This window comes from Nicrophorus vespilloides, unplaced genomic scaffold (genome assembly GCF_001412225.1).
Source record: "Nicrophorus vespilloides isolate i.1.1-1 unplaced genomic scaffold, Nicve_v1.0, whole genome shotgun sequence".
NCBI classification, from domain to species: Eukaryota; Metazoa; Arthropoda; class Insecta; order Coleoptera; family Silphidae; genus Nicrophorus; species Nicrophorus vespilloides.
Genome location: NW_017095810.1, coordinates 88698 through 110632, shown reverse-complemented (window position 1 = coordinate 110632; position 21935 = coordinate 88698). Strand labels below are relative to the sequence as shown.

The window sequence follows — 21935 nt, the reverse complement described above, 5'->3', positions numbered from 1 at the left end:
GTATATATATATTTAATGTATAACGATCATTGATAATATCCATATTCTTGAGCCATTTAATTAATTATTCTTTATATATTGCTCAAATAAAATTTCTTGTCAATATGAGACTCTCACTTTTGCACTTATGTATTAGTTTTTCAGTAATAGTATCCGATTTGCTTCGATTTACCGAACAGTAACAAGAATTCCGATGTCTTATTTTTTAAGTGCGTATAAATAAGAAACTTTTTATCAGAACTATTTTCAACTATTAATGTAATCTTGACGAGTTGTCATGTAATTATTTACATAATTAAAAAATGAAATTCAGATATCTAAAACAACATTCAGTACAATAACTTATTAGAATAACAATATAGAAATACAAAAAAAATATGAATAATACTCCCCTTTATTAGTTTGTACTTTGTACATAATATTTCAAGAAATATTTAAGTTTATAATAAAAAAATCAATATTTTTTTAAGAAAATTATCTCTAAATCAATTCTTGGATATAAAATGCGACTTGTTTTGGTAATACAAAGTTAGTCTTATATAGAATTTATTAATAGTAAAGTGCAAGATATTCCACAAATTAAATAAATAATTCCCGGGACACGACAAAAGGTTTGTATAATTTCATATATTGTTTAAATATGTGTTTGCATGAATATAATATATTATTAATTAAAAAAATATATCGTTCTAATTGTGTGATAGTAGTAGTAATTAGGAAATAAAAATATAATGAATACATATTTTTTGTAAGAAAACTTGCATATATTTAGTTAATTGGACTGATAATTATTAATAACGTTGAATATATAAGCACAATCGATGGATAAGTTACTGTGAACTATATCTGGTGAGTTGCATAGTGTATGTTTTGTGTATTGGATACATAAGCAAATAGATTTTTTAAAACATGTTTTGAAATTCCATATTTATTATTTGCTTAATTAAATTAGAAATGCCAAATATAAAAGGATTAAAATTAATCAATATTAGTTTTTCAGTTATGACTATTTTCGGAGGATCATCACAAGGTGCATGTTTGGCTGATTTATCCAGTTCATGTCCCGCATTGACTGGAACATCCAGTCATGTATTCTTGAACTTAATTAGCTCGCTTCTGTTGGCCCAATGTGACTTCAATACCAAATCATTCCTGCCTGAAGACCAAAGCCATGATCTGAAATGGATGCGAAACGACTTCGATTTCGTAATTATAGGTGGAGGTTCGGCAGGCTGCGTTCTCGCCAATCGACTATCAGAAAATTCAAAATGGAAGGTGTTGCTGGTAGAAGCTGGTGACTATCCATCATCGACCACCAGAGTAAAATATTAATTAATATAATTAAGAGTCTAGATTAATGGATTATTCGTAGATTCCGCAACTGCTAATTAGCTCTTGGGGAACAGAAGAGGACTGGCAATACAGGACAGAACCATCGAATAACTACTGTTTGAGCTTCAAAGACAAAAGATGCAATTGGCCTAGAGGTAAAGTTCTCGGAGGCACCAGTCAACTGAATGGAATGCTTTACATAAGAGGCATTCCCGAAGATTACGATTCTTGGCAGCGCTCCGGTAATAACGGCTGGGGATATAAGGATGCGTTAAAATATTTCATAAAGTCGGAAAATCTGCAGTCTCCAGGCTACGATCACAATTTACATGGATACGATGGTTACCTGAAAACATCTCGAGTCGAAGTTCCTCCCGTTTTGGCCAAACATTTGTCGGAAGCCGCCGATGAAATGGGTTTGCCCAAAATTGACGAAGAATTAGAAATCGGTATCGGCAAATTCTTGATGAACCTTGCCGATGGTACTCGAAGCGACACCGCTACAGCTTACTTGTCCCCGATTCGTGACAGAACCAATTTGGTTGTTGCCTTAAACTCGGAAGCAACGCAAATCAACTTCGACACAAACAACACTGTGAAGGAAGTTATAATCAAGACAAAGAACGGAAATGTTAAAGTAAGACCTAAAAAGGAGCTGATCCTTTCAGGGGGAACCGTGAATAGTCCTAAATTGTTATTGGCGTCGGGCGTGGGCCCCAAAGAAGATTTGGAAAAGCTTCATATTAAAGTCGTGAAGAATTTGCCGGTGGGACATAATCTGCAAGATCATTTCGTGACGTTCGGTCTGATAATCAAATTGAATTCGACTAGCGAGACCTCGCCTTCACTCGAAATCCAAGATCAGTTCAAATATTTCACGGAGCGCAAGGGTTCCCTTGCAGCAACTGGAATAACGAACATGGCAGGATTTTTCGATCCTGCAGGAGGTTCGCGACGCATGCTGCAATTTATGTTTTTCAACCACTTGAAAGGATCGTCTACCTTCAAAACAATGGCAACCAAGTTGGGTATGAACCAGGAGAGCATGGACGACATTTTGGAGATTAACAAGGAAAACGAAATCATGGTTATGGAAGTTATTTTGCTGAGACCTAAATCCACCGGATTCATCAAGTTGGCATCGAATCATGTATCGGATAAACCCCTGATTATACCCAACTATCTAAAAGAAGAAGAGGACGTTAACTTGATCCTAGATGGAATTGAGTACATGAAAAAGTTCATTGATACTGAATCGATGAGAAAACTGAACGCGCAAATAATCAACTTCAAAGCAGCCAACTGCGATGGAATTGAGTTCAATACGAAAGATTACTGGAAGTGCAACATAAGGAATTTCGGAAATAGCCTGTTTCATCCCACAAGCACTTGCAAAATGGGTATAAAGGATGCCGTCGTTGATATGAGATTGAAAGTGCATGGCATGAAGAATCTGCGCGTCATCGATGCCAGTATCATGCCGAGCTTAGTCAGCGGAAACACCAATGCTCCAACAATTATGATTGCTGAGAAAGGAGCTGATTTAATTAAAGAGGACAATGCAGAATAAATATAAAGTTACCATTTACAAAATTTTAAATAAAACAAATCTGAAACTTCACTAATCTTCTATTTAATTACCTTTTTTTATTATTAAACAATTTTCAAACGTTCGCTTAAATACAATTAAAATATCATAGCATATTTTCTGCATACTTTTTTATTGACGATATGTTTAAACCAAATATGTGTACATTTTGTGGTTTCCTTATTCATTTTTAACTAAGCACATCATATAGACGTTCCTGGTAATATCATCATAGTATTCATTTTTAAGCACCAATCAATTCACAATTATTGCAAATTCTACTAAAGATAATAAGAAAACATGTAATTTTCTATATGTATCAAATCATGAATTTGCAACTTGCAGAAGCAGAAGCTTTGTTTTTAATTAATGACCTCATTTTTTTTGTTTAACATTTGAAATAATAAACAACTAAATTGGTCATAGCCTTATTATGTAATCCCGTTGTATTATACTGTATCATGATGTAATATACTCAATTTTGTAAGTCTGACGTTAATCACTTCGAAATTATTTTGTGATAATATTTAGCAGTAACAATAAAACTGAAAAATATTCAATTTTTCTTGTGCTAGGCCCATCTACTTTGTAAAAACTGTCAATTTTTTTTGTAATTATATCATTTTATGAAACGAAATATGTATTTTTTCTAAATTATACAAATGAACTTACCTTTATATAAAGATGATGCAAACCACATTCAGTATTAAACACATGAGATAATAAATTGAAATTTCATTTCTTAATTCGACTATGATTTGTAAGTCATAAAAATTAAAAATGCGAATATTTCGTAAACACTACTCGATAATTGTCAAATATTGACAAATATATAGACTAAAAGGCCATCTGGATTCTTTGTTTTAATTTGAATGGGTTGTCAAAATTAAAAATAACAAAATAAAATTCATAAACATTGTAATATATTTTAGGCTTTCATTTAGTTGAAATGGTTTAAAATTACATAAATTGCATGGTCTAAAATTCCTATCACAAACAAGAATTATGGCAAAATATAAATTATAGTATCGAGCAAGCCCTCAAAAAATATATATATCTTTATGTCATCATATAAAAATATTCGTATATACTACAAAAAAAAATCTGAATCACATATCAATTAAATTCAATATATATATATATAGAAACTAATTACATAAAATGCGCATCATAATAAAAGAAAAGGTTTAAAATCTTAAATAAATAAGTACTTTAAAAATTATAAAAAGTCATCAGTAAAATTTTGGCCACGTAAATTGAATAAAAAATAATCCATTGTCTTTGTTGCTGTCGCGGATTAGAAGAAATAAAATAACGTTTCAGTTGATATGATGTGAGATTATTGCTGTTGCATTTGAACCTTCATTTGAGCTAATAATTCTGTCATTCGCTTAAGCTCAGCTTCCTTCTCCTGCAGGATCCTATCTTTATCATTTAAGGCACCGTTCTTGTCGTCGATTATGGTATTGCGCTTGGGCGGCGGCGGAGCGCCTTTAGCCAGTCGCTCAGATCTATAGTTCTCGTAGTGTACCTGTTGCGTGATCTCTTGCAAATCCTGCATGTGTGTTATGAGCATCGTGCGTAATTTGATGAAATCGCAATGGTCGGGATTCTCGACTTCCACCACACCCCATGGGTACAACCTTCCTCTAACCTTCCTGCCGCGCACCTCCATCAGTGTGTTCGCCCCGCAGACGGCGAAGGGTACGGCCTGCTTCAGTTGTCTCACCTGCTCCTTGTACTCCTCGTCCTCATCCGAGTCGCATTCCGGTAGCGAATAAATTCTGATACCGTTCTTCGCGATCTCGTCCAGCACCGTCGTCTTCAGCTTAAGCATCTCCTTCTTGGTCAGTACATCGGCTTTGGCAATGACAGGAACTATATTGACTTTATTGTGCAGTTGTTTCATGAACTCGATGTCCAACGGCTTCAGACCGTGTCCGAACGGGGAGATGAAGTAGAAGCAGCAGTGGATCCGATTGTCCATGATGTTCTTACGGTTCAAGCCCGACTCGTCCCGCAGGAACCTCTCAAACTGATCATCAATATAGCTGATGATCTCGGTGAAACTATCGGTGTTATTAATAGCATCCCCGTAACCCGGCGTATCGACGACAGTCAATCGCAGTTTAACGCCGCGCTCCTCGATCTCAACTGTCGATGGTTCCAACTTAACCGTCTGGTTGCTCTTCTCTGCAAATGAATAGCGTTACAGATACACAAATACACATAAACATTATATGTACTTACCGACGGCATCCGGGATGACTCTTTCTGGGTAGAGGTCGGTGAGAAAGAGAGCGTTCACGAGTGTCGACTTGCCAAGACCACTTTCTCCGACGACCATCAGCGTGAACTCGAATCCCTTCTTCACCGACTTCCTGTGCACCTGATTCGGCAGGTTCGCGAAACCCACATATCCAGGCGTCTCAAGGCCAGAGAACTGAAACCGCACAAAAGAAACGTAATCATATTATCGTGTATCATATGCGTAACAAGATTAGAAAGTATTTCCAGCAACTCTGCGTTCCGGTCCCTACGAGTTTTCCAGGTAAAAACAATACAATGAAGATAAGGGTTTTTCAGGATAATTCTTAGTATGGACTGAGATAACAGTAGTAATCTTTTGTTTGGCACACGTAAATCACAGATTTGTTAATAATGAATAGGAAAAGTTTAGAAACACCATCCAGAAGAAAATAAATTGTATATTTTAACACTAACCTTGTTCATCTTATTTAAACAATCTCACGTTTCAGATGCAACTGCAATTATAGCACTGACACTGAATGGTACTGAAAATAGTTATGTTACGGTTCGCTTATGATTTCGGTTTTGCTTATATGCAGTGGCGATGGAAATTGTACTGTTACAAAATTGAATTTCCATCAACTTTTGGATTTTGGCCCCATTCGTTGAAGGAACAGTTAACGAAGACAAACAGACGTGCACGAGTGTCTGGTCTTTGCTTTATACACACGTACGGCCTGCTCTGTGTGAACAGACTGGTCAAGAAATTTCGCTTTTATTTTATTTTTTTGTTTACAACAGAGTGTAACCCTCTTTTGTCTCTGTCGCTCTTTCTGTTTCTTCTGTTCTGTTAACCCCGACGAAAGTGGATATGACTCAGAGTGCGGTCGTCGAAGAGAGATAAAAGTAATTAAATGCTAAGAACTTACAGATTTCGCCGATTCGCTGGTCATGTTTACCAATTTGAGTTATTTTGTTTGGGAATTATCGTTGGGCACAACCGGCGCCGCGCGATTCTCTCTTATATTGAAAACCTAACCGAACGAAAACAAATGCAACAACAACACAACCGAAAACAAATGATTTGATTTGGCGTTGCTGTGGATTGGTGGGGCGGATAATGTCAATGTTCGTGCCCGATTTGTATGCTATGCTTTATGCTGTCTTCGGTGGCGCCGGCCCAAACTAATCAACGGCCATCATATTGTTTGGGGGCGCTGCAAGTCGTCTGTCGCTATTGCTGCATAAGCTGCAAATTGCAGACAAACATTAAGGCGTGGTCATCAAAAACAACAACAAAATTATAATTCAACATCACTATTTCATCTACCATATTCATATTATCTTTCCATTGTATTAGAAAACATTGATATTGTTACAATGATAGTCTTCAGATTCAATATTAAGTCTGCTCATGTAACGCCATCTGCAACTAGTTTCAAACACCATTAGAAATAATATTTTTAAATTTAAATATCATTAAAACTATGATTAATAAATTCAAAACTTGTTTCTTTTAATTGTATTATTTTATATAGTAACTCATTTAATTCATACACACTATAAGAATAATTAACAGCAATATGTAAAGTGTATATTCTTTTCTGTAGTTAAGTAACATTAATTATACATTAGTACTTTTCCAAACTAATTATAACTATAGATAAAGTAACTAAATAAGAGATATAATCTAATATACTTCAGATACTGGCATAATGTTATTACAAATAAATGTTATATTTTCTTACTAAAGATTGTTTTTAAATTCCACATAACTTTAAAAAATAGGTTTGAAAATAGTTATTAACTTGTAAAGGCGTGTTAAAACCTAACTATTGATATTAAGTAAACAATAATAAATATTCATTAAAATATATTGTAAGTGTTTAAAACAATCATACACATTTACTATTTTATTTTTTAATCAACATTGGAAAAAACACATTTTTCTAGTATTCTTCAAATTTAATTAAGAAATAACAAAACATTGGGTTTTCTTGAGTAAGTTTAGATAAAACTTATCGGACTACTGCACAATGCAGGAAATGTCGTCACTGATAGGCATGTCATAGATTATTCGCAATACTCATTTCCATGTGAATTCACGTGAAAACTCATTTTATTTCGAATTATGTTTGCATGTATCAATACAAGCAAACTATTATTGCTTATCATATTCTGTCTATGTATACTTACAACGTTCACAGCGACGCACATGGTTTAAATAAATATTTGGAACTTCCTTTACATACAAAAAGGAAAAGAAAGTTATTTCAGTAGCAGATGTAGTATATATGAATAAGTGTATATATCGGTTAATTTGAATGCAGAAAGAAATATATTATCAATCTAAAAGAAAACACTAATTAATAATTTATGTTTACATGTTTATCAAAGACGTTCTGTAATTAATTGATAATAAAAATCTTGCAACTTCAACTGGTAAATGGTTTCAACTTCAGCCTTTAAATGTTCTATTTTATTGAGGTATTACAAATGTGATTGGAATTTTTTGAATGAAAGGCTTGTTATTGCTCCACGGTGAATTCTATATACAACGTAAAAGCTTGTATACTAACAATAATCTCTTTCATTCGAGTGTACTACATATAAATAAACATAGTACACATACGTACGGAATGTTATATACACACAACAAATTACTTTTTTACTCTTCACATTAACACATTTGTATTGGACATTAATGAAGAAATAATTATCAATTTTATCAAAACAAAGTTTTATTGTAATTATATGTGTATTGTTATAAACTATATATAAATTACTCATTGATTTGAATTCTCAACATTCTTTCCATTCAAGTCACATCTTCGTATAACTTTTAACATGTAAAACATTATTAAAATCGGTGGCAATCGCAAGCCCGACAACCGAAATACCGTCAATCGAAATCTCGACAATGTCTTTTATTATTATAAATTTCTACAATAACATTTTTATGGTAGTCGGGATTTTGATTGTCGGGATGTCGATATAGTCGGGATTTTGATTATCGCGATTATGGTAGTCGGGATTTCAAGCGTCAGGATTTAAATACAGTCGGGATTTCGGTACAGTCGGTATTTCGATACAGTCGGGATTTCAATAGACGGTCTTTCGGTTGTTTAAAATAATATGTATTCATTCTATAAATACTATACGTAAATTCTTGAATTTTCTTTCCAAACTTATAAATATCAGATCCAAGAAAATAAGGCAAATGTTTAAGTTGTTTTTTGTAAGGTAAACTAGAAATTTTGTAAAGATTTTCAACATAAAACTTAATGATTTAAGTAGTACTAAACATAATAAACATAAAATATATTCATGACCCACGTAAAAACCAAACATTTCTGTTAACAATAATCCAGACAGAAAGACTTAGTTGGTCAATCATTATATAATAATTCATTAATTTTGGTACGTGAATAAAACTTTTGTTTTTATAAAAAGAAACGAATGTTAATTTATAATTTATTTCAATGTTAAAGGCTTAAAATTAAAAAATAAAATAAACAATTATTTTTACTTCTGTATTGTGGTTTTGAGATATTAATTACAATGCAATCTGATTGTAGAATCTGCACCGGAGGAGAAGACCCAGGGTTGATGCGGATGGAATTTGACATCAAAGACGCCGAAGTCATTGACCCTTTTATGCTCCTCGAATCTCTTCAGTGGTACGATCAAGGCGTTTTGAAGAAGATCGCTGAAAAAGATAAGAGAAAGAATTATTATAGACATTCTGTAATAGATTTTGATCAATGAAAACTTACTTGTAAACCATGCCATGGGACACGATGACACCAGTATCATCAGATCCAGTGGCAAACAGAGGATAACGCTTGTGGTATGCAATAGCACGAACGGCGGTCGGATGAAGTCTCAACGTTTGGTATGGTTTCGTACTCAAATCCAAATCGAACCACAAAACTTTCCTATCGTATGTGGCTACCAGTAAATTATCACCGCCAGGGTGAATATCCATCTTCGACACCCATTTGGATTCCGTCGTCAGCTTCTTGACCATCGCCTGTTTCAGCAAATCGTATACACGGACATGCCTTTGGGTTGCCACGAAGAACATCGGTCTTGTTGGATGGAATAATACGCATTGTACCAAGCCTTTCGGTTTCGCCAAAGGTATTTGCGATCTCCTCTTGGACAACTGACTTATCAGAACCGCCTTATTCGCGCCTTCCGGCATAACGGTGGCGAAGTAATCACCCTTACCATGCCATGTAACTTGCGCCACTTCCTTGAAGTGCTTCAATATCAAACGGAAGCCCTTGGCGTATTCCTCCTCCGTCGGATCCACCCACTGAACCGTCGTTTTAACTTTGTCGGATATAATTAAGTCACTAAGAGGCGCCTCCTTCAAGAGCTCATCAGTTTTCTCGCAAACTACGTAGTCACCGATGTTCGGATTAATTAGGATCACACGGTTGCTAGCAGCGACAAGGATTAAGTTAATTGCAGTATTTGGACACCATTCGACGCTCCTCACAATTCCCTCGACCGGAATTGTTTTGACGCAACGTCCAGTATTAATTTCCCAGATTTTGATTGTCGTATCGTCAGAACCTGAGACCATATATTGTCCAATTTTATCTACACTAATGCAACGAACCATATCAGAATGGCCTTCATATATGATGGACTGCACAGATGGGAACGGTTGCAGATCCTTTGGACTCGGCAGTTTTGGTACAAGATCCTCCGGTTCGATTGTCAGACGCATTTTAATAGCACGCGGACAAAGATACAAATCGAGACACCGCAAGAACCTTTCTTTGATAAACCTCGAGTAACTTGGGACTTTCCTCAAAGAATCGTACTTTTGTGGTAAGAAATGCAACTTGCGTTTGCTCGGAGTCTCTTCGTATTTCTTCCATAGCTTCATCTCCTTCTCGTTGAAAAGATATTCAGCTGGCGGATTGTAAGATTCAGCATGACCCGGTAAAGCTCTTTTCGGCGCTGAAATATGTTTATAAATTCTCCTCATGTGCTCAGCTTGATCATCAGATTCCCACAGCATATAGAAATTCATGGCATCCTTCTTTGTGCGCTCCTTTTCCTTTTCCGCTAACGTTTTCAGCCAGCCCATTTTTAATGAATGCACCAGCTTGGATACTTTCTTGGCTTCACTTTTGCTGGGCAAGAAGGAACGCTTGTGCTCGGGGAATTTCCTTACCGGCATTTGCATCACCTCGGACGTGAACCATTCTATCCAAGGTGCGTACTCGTCGAATTGCGCGTCCGGATTCCTTCTCGCCTGTATTCGGCGAATCAATTCAATATCTTGTTCACTCAGCACAACATCTTGACCAGTCTGAGGATCTTTTACTGTCCTCCAGAAATCAGGATCTTCCATTTTCTTCAAAAATTCATCCAGCTGATCTCCCTGTGGAGGCTTCAATATTTTCTTACCATCCCAATTATAACCAATATGTTTGTATTCATCATACCACTTCATTGGGATATTTCCTACTGTGTTCCTAATATCTTCATCGTCAGAAGAATCATTTTTATACTCATCGTCTTCCTTATTATCATCATTTTTAACTAATTTAGTTAAAGAACTCACACTTCCTCCATCCGCTTTATTTTTTGATGATTTTGTTTTTGATTTAGTTTCACTCAAAGATGTACCATTCTTTGGTTTGTCTTCTTCCTCCTCATTCTCTGAACTAGTCCAACCCTCATTCTCTTCATCTTCCACACTTGAGACATCATCTTCTTCATCATCAATGTCATCCTCCTCTTCATTTACATCATCATCTTCTTCTTCATCTGCATCGTCTTCTTCTTCCTCAACATCGCTGTCATCATCATTTCCATTTGTTGCACTCTCTAAAACATCTTCAACTTCTCCATCACTTTCCTCAATGTCCCTGTCTGAATCTGAACTATCTGCATCTTCTTCATTGTTAATAACATTTAAAAGATCATCTGTTTCCACCTAAAATAAAGTATGCTTAAATCTGAACCTAAGTATGTTTATGTTTAGTTAACTTACATCGCTTTCTTCGTTGATCTCTTCCTCAATTTTCTTGGGAATATGTTCCTCTAATTTCCTCTTGTTCCTTGCTCCCTTCTTGGCCATTTTTTGAGTGTGCAGTACAAAAACATCAAATATTAACTAAGCGTAGATAAAAGTAAACACGTGAACAATTGCAGGTTAGGGGACTTTCAAATAATAGACGAAATTGTAAGAGAGGGTAAGTGCGTAAGCAGTTGCATAACTGCTTATTTTTGTAGTTATACAACTAGACGTACGCTTGTTGTTTTGATAATTCAAAGAATTCGTGAATACGTTAGAATAGCATAAACTTTATTAAATAAATCAATAATGTTGCATACTGGACGTATTATCGATGAGATTCAGTATGTGAGAAGCTTGATCCATGGTAAGTACAGAATGCTGGTTACTTGCAACCCTTCGAATTCGCCCATGCACACATCATATTATCACGGCATATTTAGTGCATGGTTCCATATGTAAAGTAAACACGTGCAGAAGCTTCTGTGCAAGCTGAAATGGTTAAATCGTTGCGTACGGTCTGCATACGTAACGCGAACGAAAATCGATAGAATCTTAAATATGTTGTTAGAGCTGCATCTGGTGATTTTACAGTTGACAACCCAGTTTTAGGGTCCGCCTGGGTAAATATTTCGCAGGCCATTCAAGCTAGTCTTCCACCACGCCGACAAATAAATTATTAAGCCTGGATCAATATTGTTAATACATTCTACACCCTTGCTCTCTTGCACTGCCCCTCAATCAATACCAACGAGAAAATATTTATTGCATATTAATTACTGCACCCTCTACCTACTAGAACAACGAAAACAATGTACACGATGATTACGCAACGTTTTGTAAAGAAATGCGTTCGTCTTAGAAAATAAAATCAATCAAGAGAATAAAATGCATTCGAATAATGAGTGCAACGCCACCAGAGACATCACATAAATTACAATATTTTCTTTGTCTGCTATGTTGTTAAATAATAACGGCTATGTAACGTAAAATACGGGCGGAAGAACCGATGTCGGCGACTCTTAATATAATAAACATTAATATTAAGTGCTGTAACTGAAGACAAACGTTATCTTCAACAAAACAATTCTAAATACAGGACAAAAAATATTTTTTTACCGATCAAATGCGTTTCAATCGCGTTAAAGAATTCAATGTAAAATATATTGAATTATGAAGTTCGTAAATGGATTCGAGCGAAGGATGCTACCGAAAATTTTGATTTTGTCTTTCCCAAACAACATTTTCGTTCGACAGTGGAAACAATCCGCCATTTCGTGTCCCCCACTCGCTGTAAAGACAAACAATTTCAAAATCACACACTATGTTTAACACGGTTTGGGACCCTCATGGTTTTATACCCTCGTTCTGTTTCTGTTTAAGGGTTCTGTTTTGTTTCTCTTTCTTTCTACCATATTTGTTTTAAAATCCCAAGCATCAAACAGAAAACACGATCCAAACTTTTTACTAAATTCATCTTCCAACAATATTTTATTGTACACTAGTTTTTACTTTATTTAATTAGATTTATTTTATCAATATAAATTTACGTTATTTGTTCGTATCGACACTATTAATTAATTGTTAATATCAAATAATAAAAATAATAAAACAACAAAAATTGTTGTTAATTTAAAATGTTTATAATAATTTTATTTATTTTTATTTGAGATATAAAAAAAAATACAAATAAGTTTTGAAATATCTCGTTATAACGGAACTATTTGAAATAATTAAATAGGACCATCAATATCTTTGTTACTAGATTTTAGATATAATAATCATATTTGTATTCTGACAATCGATAATAATTTGTAGTATCAAGAAAATAATATAATCTAGTTAACTAATTTTTCAATTTACGTTTTTTTTTTGTTAAATAACAGTTGTTTTTTTTTTGAAGAAGCAATGTCAACTGTCTGTCTGGTTCGAGCATCCATTACGACCTGAACCAGTTTTTTTTTTGTGTTTCGTTTGTTTGCACTAATGCATTCAATTTAACGGAACCTTCGACTTTCCACAGAAATCTAAATCTAAATGGATATATTAAAAGGAAAACGACAACACCTGAACGTGCAAACGGAGCACAGTTGAAATATAAACGAACCACTTATTGACATTTTAATTGCATTAAGAAAGTATGTAATTCAATTACGAAATGTATCGCTAATATGATTATTTAATTGTACGTATAGTTTGAAACATTAGTTTGGTTATATTTCCCAAACTGTCTTCATTTATAAACAATATAGATTTCAATAAAATCTTTGTTCTTTTGCGCCAAGACTTGTTTATTTATATCGATTGATAATTGCTGTTTTTCTATTTATTTATTCTTAGATAAGTTATATTTTGTTAGATAAGATACAATAATCAAAGAATTCTATATTTTGAACTTCATATCAACGTATTTATTTGTTTTTCCCATGTTATTTAAATTATTATATTATAATAATTTGTTGATGGAGTATTGTGATTATATAAGGCATAGTCAAGAACAGTTCAGGTTATTATTATTTTTATTCTCGAATCGTGTTTACTTGTTTATACTAAAACTAATACTAACAAAAACATGCTTGTAATATTTATTTAAGTTTGCTCAGTTGATAAATTATACTTCATAGTGAACAACAATTTGAAAATTTCCTGCCTAGATAATAAAAATAAGATTGCCGTGCTCATATAACTTTCTAAACAAAATGATAACCTTGAAGTTGAAGTTTTTTTAATATTTTGACTTATGTCAGGTACATGACGTTTCGACGCTTACGAGAGTTAAGCATCGGATGGATGACTAAGGTAGCACTCTATACCTTCCGACCATGTGCATTCTATGATGTTAAGATTTAGTTCTACTTAAAATTCTATTTTTATTGGAAAATGATTCGAAGTATTCGTAAAACGAAAAAAGAACAATTTATGAATTAATATTATTTAAATTATAATTTTTCATAATATTTTGCAGAAGTAATACAAAAATATAAACATTTTTACCTGTTTCTTTCAACGTAATTTATAACAAACAGTATTTTTCTCAGGAATTTGCCTGGCATTTTAACATTTTAGTTTTGTGCCCTTGGAGTGCAGTTATAAGCTTGCCCAGGTCTTAAATATACACGTTTTATAAAAATTTCCTGGAAAATAGGTACGGACCAGGGCGCACCCACAAATTTAACTCTAAGACTGAACAATACAACAAGTTTCTTATAATTTTAGCAACATTTATTTTTTTAAGTTATTTAAGTTATTAAAGAAAAGAAGGTACTTCTTGTACTTTTAGTATTAGCGAATACAGTGGAACCTCGCATAATGAGCATTTCGCTTAACGAGCAAAATGAATTGTAAGAAAAATCACTCGCTTAACGAGCGACCATGAGAAGAAAAGTCCCGGATTACGCGCCTGCTCCATCATTTTTACATACATACGTGTATTTTTGAATATGTTTCACTATACGAGTAAAAATCCGGAAATTTTGGATCGGATTAAACTCGTAAAGCGAGATTCCACTGTATTACAATGAAAAAGTATTGACATTTGACAGCATTTGTCAAAATATCCTTACGAAACTTTCAATATATAAATATTATGTAACGTTGATAACGTGTATAAAACGAAGATTTGACATTTGCAAAGCAGTTCCCAAAATGTTAACCCACTTTGAGAAACACTGATCTAAATCTTTACTATTGGTAATTTAATTTTCTCTAAAGTATAACTAAAATTTGTTTCTTATTTTTAATTGAAAAATCTTGCAAGTAATTAGATAATATTAAAATGCAATAAAGTATATTATTATACAGGCAAAATAATTGCTTTCGATGTCGTTAGTTCAGCCTTTTTTAATGTTAAAACTAAAATCTTTGTTACCTGAGATTGATGAAATCAACGAATTTTCTATTGTTGGAATAACAAAAAGTTTCTTAAAAACTCCGAAAAGAAACATATAAGAAATCAGAAAGATTATTGAATATCCAAGCAATAATTAATGATAAGAACATTTTCTGATGTACACGAACATCAGAAAATGTATGATTAAGTTTTTTTTTTGTAAATTTATACAATTATATAAATTAAAATTTTGCCATTTAATTGTTTATTGTTAAACAATTATACGGCAATTTAACAATGACATTAAATGACCATTAAAAATAAATTTATTTAATTTTTAAATGTTAAGCAGATGTTGAAAACACTAAAATAGTATATAATATAAGAATCTTTCATTATTTTAGATTAATAATTAATATGACGATATTTTTTTAAAATAAGTTCAATGTTAACATCTAATCTAATTTAGTTTAGGATTAACGTTTGATTTCTAACCCGAAGATTAAAAAAGGACAAAGGTAAATAATCAAATTAATATTCGAAATTGTGTATTTTCATCAGTACATGTTTGACTAATGGTTATATTCTAAATTATGATGAAACCGCAATTAATAATCGTTCTCATTCGAAGATTATATTATTTATTGATATTTATATTTTGATCGAAAGTGTCTTGAATTTACTTCTAATTAAACTTTCTATTTGCGTATTTTTGATATTGAAGCTATGAAAACTTAGTCAATAATTGTTACTTTTGAATGTTTGTTCATATATTATTTTTTAAGAATTAAACAACTATAATCTTGGAATAGAATAATTAATGATTTTATTAAAAATCTGTACTGTAAAAACTAAATTTATTAAATTTAAAAAATATGTGTTAACATTGAAGAATGATTTAAGAATTGTTTAATGAATGTTCTTAACTGAAACAGTGGTTGAAAGCCCTTAGTAGTTGACCTCAATTAAACCTTCTATTAATGGATTTTTGACAATGATATTAAGATAGTGATCAAGAAAAATCTGTGTATGTAAAGATGGAGATTATATAAAATCAAGTGTAAATAGAGAAGAGGAGAAAAACTGATATGGGCGAGAAAATGAAAATTGTATTTTATGGCGCAGCAATAAGGAGTAAAATGTTGTATGTGCAGTGAGTGAGCAGTTACAGTTGGGATGGTAAAAGTAGAAAGTTACGGCGACGTAGGGTGCACCCCTAGCTGAAAAATTTAAACAACGCGAACGTAAATTATTGATTTCCCAGTAAGGATTATTATAACCACCCTTGTACAATAAAAACCATTTCTTCCATCGCAAACAGCACAAGCAAAACCAACTCCCCACTCTACTCCTTCTCCTCCCTGAAAATTTATGTTAATTTCTGTCGCCTCCCTTCTACCCCCTCTACCCCGAGCGATCCCTAAAACCACCCCGACTGCACTTTATCAAAACGGCGAAACGGCGTACAGTCGGAAAAAATATCCTTGCGTTCGATTCGGGAGTAATACGTCTGCACAGGGTACGTTCGTATATATATAGATATATACATGTGCAGGTATAGGTGCGAGTGCATGTTTGGTGTTGGAGAGTGCAGGGATTGAGGTGCCGAGAAGAATAAGGATCGGGAGCTTAATAAAAGGTAGGAAGACTTTAATGAAAAAGGGGGTTAGAAAGAAGAAAAGAATCTTAGGATTTGCGTTGCATCCATCCATCCGTCTATCAATCAATCTGTTATCCTTATATCCTTCCATCGTTGCATCCCCCGAACGGGAAAGTGTGTTGTGCGTTGGCGGCGGTGGTGGCGGCGGCAGTGGTGGTTGTTGTGTTGTCCCCTCGAGTGTGGCCGACAGTCGCACTCTTCTCTCGCACACGGAGTCAACACGCATTCGGCGGAGGGACGCAAACGATTGCGTTTCCTTTTGGTTTTTGTTTTTCGGTTTCGTTTTGGGGGTGAAAAGAAGAAAAAGAATACGAAAGAGGAGGTACGTGAGAGGATCTTAACGTAAGGGAGGACGCACGAGAGAAGGAAGGAGAATCGGCGACGAACGGCGGTGGCGAGAGACCAGAAAGACGGAAAGAGAGGATATTTGTTGTTGGTCGGGTCAAGAGGGAGCCGAGGGGGAGAGAGCGAGCGTGTGTAAGAGAGCGAGTGCCGAGTTGCAAGGGGAATTAGTTAGTTGACTGTACCCAGCCGGCATCTGTACAAATGGCGTTGATCTAAATATAAATATTATATTTATATAAAAGTGTATTTTGTGTGTATATGAGTGCTTGTGTGATTGTGTGTGCGAAGAAGAATTGTCGTTCCGGTGGTGGTGTTGTTGTTTAACGTGTGCGGGCAATTAACGAAAGAAGTAGCAAAAAAAAAACAAGAAAAATAAGGTAACCGCTGCTGCTGGTGGTGCTGCATGCCGTACGACGAGTGCTGCTGCTGCTGCTTGGAGATCATCCCGCGGCGGAGCGAAAAAAAGGTACAAGTCTCGAAGCCCTAGGTGCGAAATTAACGATTGTTTACGCTAAAATCGCGTATTTCTGCACCCCCTGCATAGAGCGAGAGAGACCCGATATCGGTAAGCCCTCAGCTCAGAAGCACGTCCGATCGTTGCATCTCTCTCCCTCCATCCACAACTTAACCCCCGTGAGCCGACGTAAGTCGACGGTACGTCCTCCCCGCGCCCGACTCCGCACTCCCGCTGCTACCCAATATAATTATTTAACTCTACATTTTGCATTAAAAGTTCCTTATTGATTTTTCCGCGTTTTTTCTTCCGACCCCTCGCAGTTCCGTTCGAATGATTTGTGCGGCCCCATTTCGCACCCTTCGCTTCAATATCAAGGTAACGAACGTACGTACGTACGTGCATGCACGATTCGCCGATTTTGTTAAGAACATTCCCAATATATTTTGGGGGTTAGACAATATGGCGAGGCGTCCTTTTATATAATTACGACGTTTCGACGATGTAAACGCCGCCCCCAGGCCCCCTCGCCACCATTAATTGCCCGATTTTGTTTATTAATAGCACGTTTAAATAATATTTTAATAAATATGGAGCCCAAAAGATCCCGTCTATAAATAACACCCGTTTTATTTATAGACAGGGGACCCATCGCGTTAATATTCATTTGTTAATTACATTACTCTACTATCCGCATCATCATCATCATCTTCGTCATCTTCTTCATACCATCAACATTATCTTTTGTTCCAAATTTCTCCTCGTATTCTTTTCATCTTCTTTATTATTTTTTTTTTTTGAAGCACCCCCCTCCCACAATACTCCGAACATGTGCTGTGAATGAAAGTGAATCCCATGCACATACCACGTTATTTTTCCCGCTCAAAACGCACAACACAACACCAATTTAATTTCAATTTAAAGAGCGCCCTCTACAACAAACATGAATAACGCAACATAATTAATATTCACGTTTAAACGGGCAACAACTGCATCGAGCCTTTTCCGTTTTGCAAGCGGAACAACAACAACAAAGGCAACAACAGCAGCAGCAACAAATATGAAACGGCGTACAATTGAACGATAAAAATAACTAAATTGTTTATAGCGAATGAGGCGAAATTATTTATAACGAAACGAACGGTGTTGCCAAATCGACGTTGCCCGATCTGCGTGCTAGAGGACCGGCCAGAATCTCCGTATTCTAATTAATATTTTGTTTTAATCCTTTAATTGCTTTATATTTTTGGCTCATCTCCAAGGTGCAACCTTTTTATTCTAAATGTTAAAAATAAATTGCAATCCGCTCACACACTCTTATACACATATTCTAAAGCGATTGCAAAGATCTTGGCGGAATTATATTATATTGTAGTTCTATTCCGCCGAAACGTTTATTAGGAAATTTTCATTGCGCTATTTTTATACTCTGTTACTAATGTTTTATATTTATATATATACACACATACATATTTACTTTTGCAGTCTTATTCATTTATTTCTTTTCTTCTTTCATTTCAGACTTTTTGGATAACAATCATCAAAGCAACAAGAGAGAGACAACAATTTTTTATAGCATATATTTTATATATAGAGAGATATATATATATACACCTATTATATTGTCTAGTATTTTTTAGACAAAGAATCTAGCGAGTAGGCATATAGTATTATTCATGTACTAAGAACAATATTTTGTGCTTTAAAACGAGTTAGAACTATCTATCGAAGATGGTTACTCCGCCGCAGCAGTTTTGTGTTCGATGGAATAGTTACCAATCAAATCTACAGAATGCTTTCCCCAAGCTTCTCATCTCCGAGCATTTCGTCGATGTTACGTTGGCTTGCGAAAACGAGATGCTCAAGTGCCATAAAGTCGTCCTATCCGCTTGCTCGACGTACTTTGAGAAGCTTTTGCTTCAGAATCCCTGTCAGCACCCCATTATATTCATGAAGGACATGAAGTAAGTATAGCAACATTCGGCGTCTCGTGGACACCGTCTTAATCATCTATGCGTTTCTTTTACAGGTTTCAAGAGATGCAATCCCTCGTTGATTTCATGTACAAAGGTGAGGTGAACGTCACGCAGGACGATCTGCCATCGCTTCTGAAGTCGGCGGAGGCCCTTCAGATCCGCGGCCTCTGCGGATCTGATCAACTTCTCAGTCAACAAAATTTAAATAACATTAAAACTTCCTCGACGCCGAAGACGTCACAGGAGAAGCCTGTCACGAATGCGAACGCCAAAGTTTCTTCCGATCAGCCTCAGCAGACACAGCAGAATCAATCACAGCAACAGCAGACGCAGACGCCCAAGGGGGTCGCGAAAAAAGAGGAAAAGACTGATACACAACAAACGGCGGCGAGCGCTGACGGTACCCTTAATCCATCCTCTTCCGAATGTGATTCGAACGATGCCTCAACTATTATCAAAGGTAAGCACGCACTACGACCTATTTTCGATGACACTAATCTAACGCTTTCTTATTTTTCTATTGCTCAGAGGAATTGGACATTAAAGAGGAGTACGAGGATGCGTACTACGATGGAGAAGGTGATCTTATGGATACAGAATTTACAGAAGAAGACGGACCACTTAATAATAGTTTGCTCATGAAATCTCCAGACTATGCTATTGCCAATGTTTCGTGTCAGTATGATGGAAGTCCAGGTAAAGTATTTTCTAATATAAATCACATATTCTATATCAGTGATTCTCAAAGTGTGGGTCGCAAAAAACATGACGGCAGATTGTTTGCATTTATTGTTCTTTTAAAATTTTTAAGTGAAAATTGGGCCGCGGACCACAATGTTTGAGAAACACTGTTCTATATGACTAATATCGTATGAGAATGACATTTGCTTATATTATAACACATATTATAATATACATATACCATGTTGCTAAGAATGTATAAGTTACCTAATACTTGGCATGTATCGCGTAGGTAACGCGTATTTAAAAATCGTGTCTGACATATTAAATTGAAATTCGTACAATAAAAGAAAAGTATGATTTTTGAATGATTTCGAGTAAAGTTAATTTGTGTAACTAAAATATAATAGAAGTATTTTTAGTAATGTCAATGTTTTGTATAGATAAATGCTTAAAACAGATTTTTCATGTCATGAATGAACTGTAATGTGATAGTATTTTTGTTTACTATTAGAAATAGTTGTTTGTTAATATTATGTGATAATGGAAGCATTTACTTTTAGATTTTACTGAAATCCTCAGATTGATGTTAATTCTGTTTTTTTTGGTTGTATTTGAAAAGGTTCGACGAGTCGGAGGGTGCGAAGATCAGACGAAGAACTGAGAAGAGCTGCAGAATGTATAACGCGAGGTCAGACCTTCCAAACGGTTAGCGATCAATTCAACATCCCCATTTCCACGATACGCTTTTACATGGCCAGGAAAGGAATCCTTCCCCGACGCAAGAGAGGAAGAGCGTGCTCCGGTGCAAGCATGTCCCCATCCATATCCCCCTCCGTGGCAAACTCCTATGGTTCGTCGGGCAACACCAGCCCCATAGGCCCACCTTACCACATCGTCCACTACAAGTTACCCCATCTGGGCGTCTCCAAACTCAAGTAAGAGACACACAGAAACCACCACCAACAACAAAATCAACAACAGCAAAACAAAATTTAACACACTCACACACACCGTGCTGAAAAGAAAGAAAACAAAACCAGAAACAACACTCATTTGCCTATATACATATATATTTTTAATTACTTATTTCTTTTTTTTTCTCTCTTATATCTTAACGGCATGCAACACGATAGGGTCGATACTTTATAAATATATAGAAAGGACAAAACAAACAAAATAATGAAAAAAAAATAAAATAAATCGTGAAATAGTTTTTTAAAAGAGGAAAAAAATAATAATAAAATATAACTAAATATGGAGAGTACAAGTTGTACACTAATAGCTTCCATTATACTTAAGACAATGTATGTCGTTCAACTTGTTGAATCCAAAAAAATATAAAAGTAAATAAATAATAATAATATTGAGAGGACTAGGAGAAAAAGAAAGAACTTGGATGCCTTACAGTAAATTCGGCATTATTTTTATATTGTGCTATAGAAATAAAATATATTTTAAAATATATCAACCTATTTTTTAGTTAATAACGCGAGAGATGATCTTGCGATATATAAAGTAATTGTTTGTACTGATTGTATTGTAAGGGTAGCTCGCATACAGATTTTAGTTTGTATTCAAATTATTTTTGAAATATTAATTCGATATAAACAACAGAGAAAAAAAAAACAAAAGAAGCTTGATTTATATTCCATTTTATTTTGTTATTTTATTATTATTTCTTTATTCGATCACGTTGTTGTGTAGCATTGTCTTAAATATTCGATTTACGTATATATTTTTTTTTTATTGTTCTCACTGTCGAATATTGTATACA

General features: G+C 34.7%; 4 protein-coding genes across 9 annotated transcripts; 2 read left to right on the top strand and 2 right to left on the bottom strand.

Annotated features, from left to right (window-relative positions):
• The first annotated feature begins 1007 nt into the window (after window positions 1–1007).
• On the top strand, window positions 1008–2957 carry LOC108565089 (glucose dehydrogenase [FAD, quinone]-like). Its single transcript, XM_017924376.1, has 2 exons — window positions 1008–1320; window positions 1373–2957. The coding sequence occupies exons 1-2, from the start codon at window positions 1186–1188 to the stop codon at window positions 2900–2902; spliced, it is 1665 nt and encodes a 554-aa protein (XP_017779865.1). The 5' UTR covers window positions 1008–1185; the 3' UTR covers window positions 2903–2957.
• Window positions 2958–4191: 1234 nt separating this feature from the next.
• LOC108565058 (septin-1) lies at window positions 4192–6373 on the bottom strand. Of its 2 annotated transcripts, none has more exons than XM_017924329.1 (3): window positions 5645–6373; window positions 5171–5363; window positions 4192–5113 (listed from the first exon to the last, which is right to left on the bottom strand). In XM_017924329.1, exons 1-3 carry the CDS (start codon window positions 5651–5653, stop codon window positions 4260–4262), a joined length of 1056 nt encoding a protein of 351 aa, XP_017779818.1. In that variant the 5' UTR covers window positions 5654–6373; the 3' UTR covers window positions 4192–4259. The 2 variants fall into 2 exon arrangements, with proteins under 2 accessions (XP_017779818.1, XP_017779809.1); XM_017924320.1 differs by having other exon boundaries at window positions 6100–6373.
• Window positions 6374–8667: 2294 nt separating this feature from the next.
• On the bottom strand, window positions 8668–11445 carry LOC108565258 (ribosome biogenesis protein BOP1 homolog). Its single transcript, XM_017924616.1, has 3 exons — window positions 11190–11445; window positions 8947–11132; window positions 8668–8879 (listed from the first exon to the last, which is right to left on the bottom strand). The coding sequence occupies exons 1-3, from the start codon at window positions 11274–11276 to the stop codon at window positions 8723–8725; spliced, it is 2430 nt and encodes an 809-aa protein (XP_017780105.1). The 5' UTR covers window positions 11277–11445; the 3' UTR covers window positions 8668–8722.
• Window positions 11446–11522: 77 nt separating this feature from the next.
• LOC108565264 (protein bric-a-brac 2) lies at window positions 11523–21824 on the top strand. Of its 5 annotated transcripts, none has more exons than XM_017924665.1 (5): window positions 11523–11580; window positions 19023–19465; window positions 19531–19937; window positions 20006–20173; window positions 20781–21824. In XM_017924665.1, the coding sequence occupies exons 2-5, from the start codon at window positions 19233–19235 to the stop codon at window positions 21098–21100; spliced, it is 1128 nt and encodes a 375-aa protein (XP_017780154.1). In that variant the 5' UTR covers window positions 11523–11580; window positions 19023–19232; the 3' UTR covers window positions 21101–21824. The 5 variants fall into 5 exon arrangements, with proteins under 5 accessions (XP_017780154.1, XP_017780127.1, XP_017780118.1 ...); XM_017924638.1 differs by lacking the exon at window positions 11523–11580 and adding an exon at window positions 16195–16681; XM_017924629.1 differs by lacking the exon at window positions 11523–11580 and adding an exon at window positions 16846–17513.
• The last annotated feature ends 111 nt before the right edge of the window (window positions 21825–21935 follow it).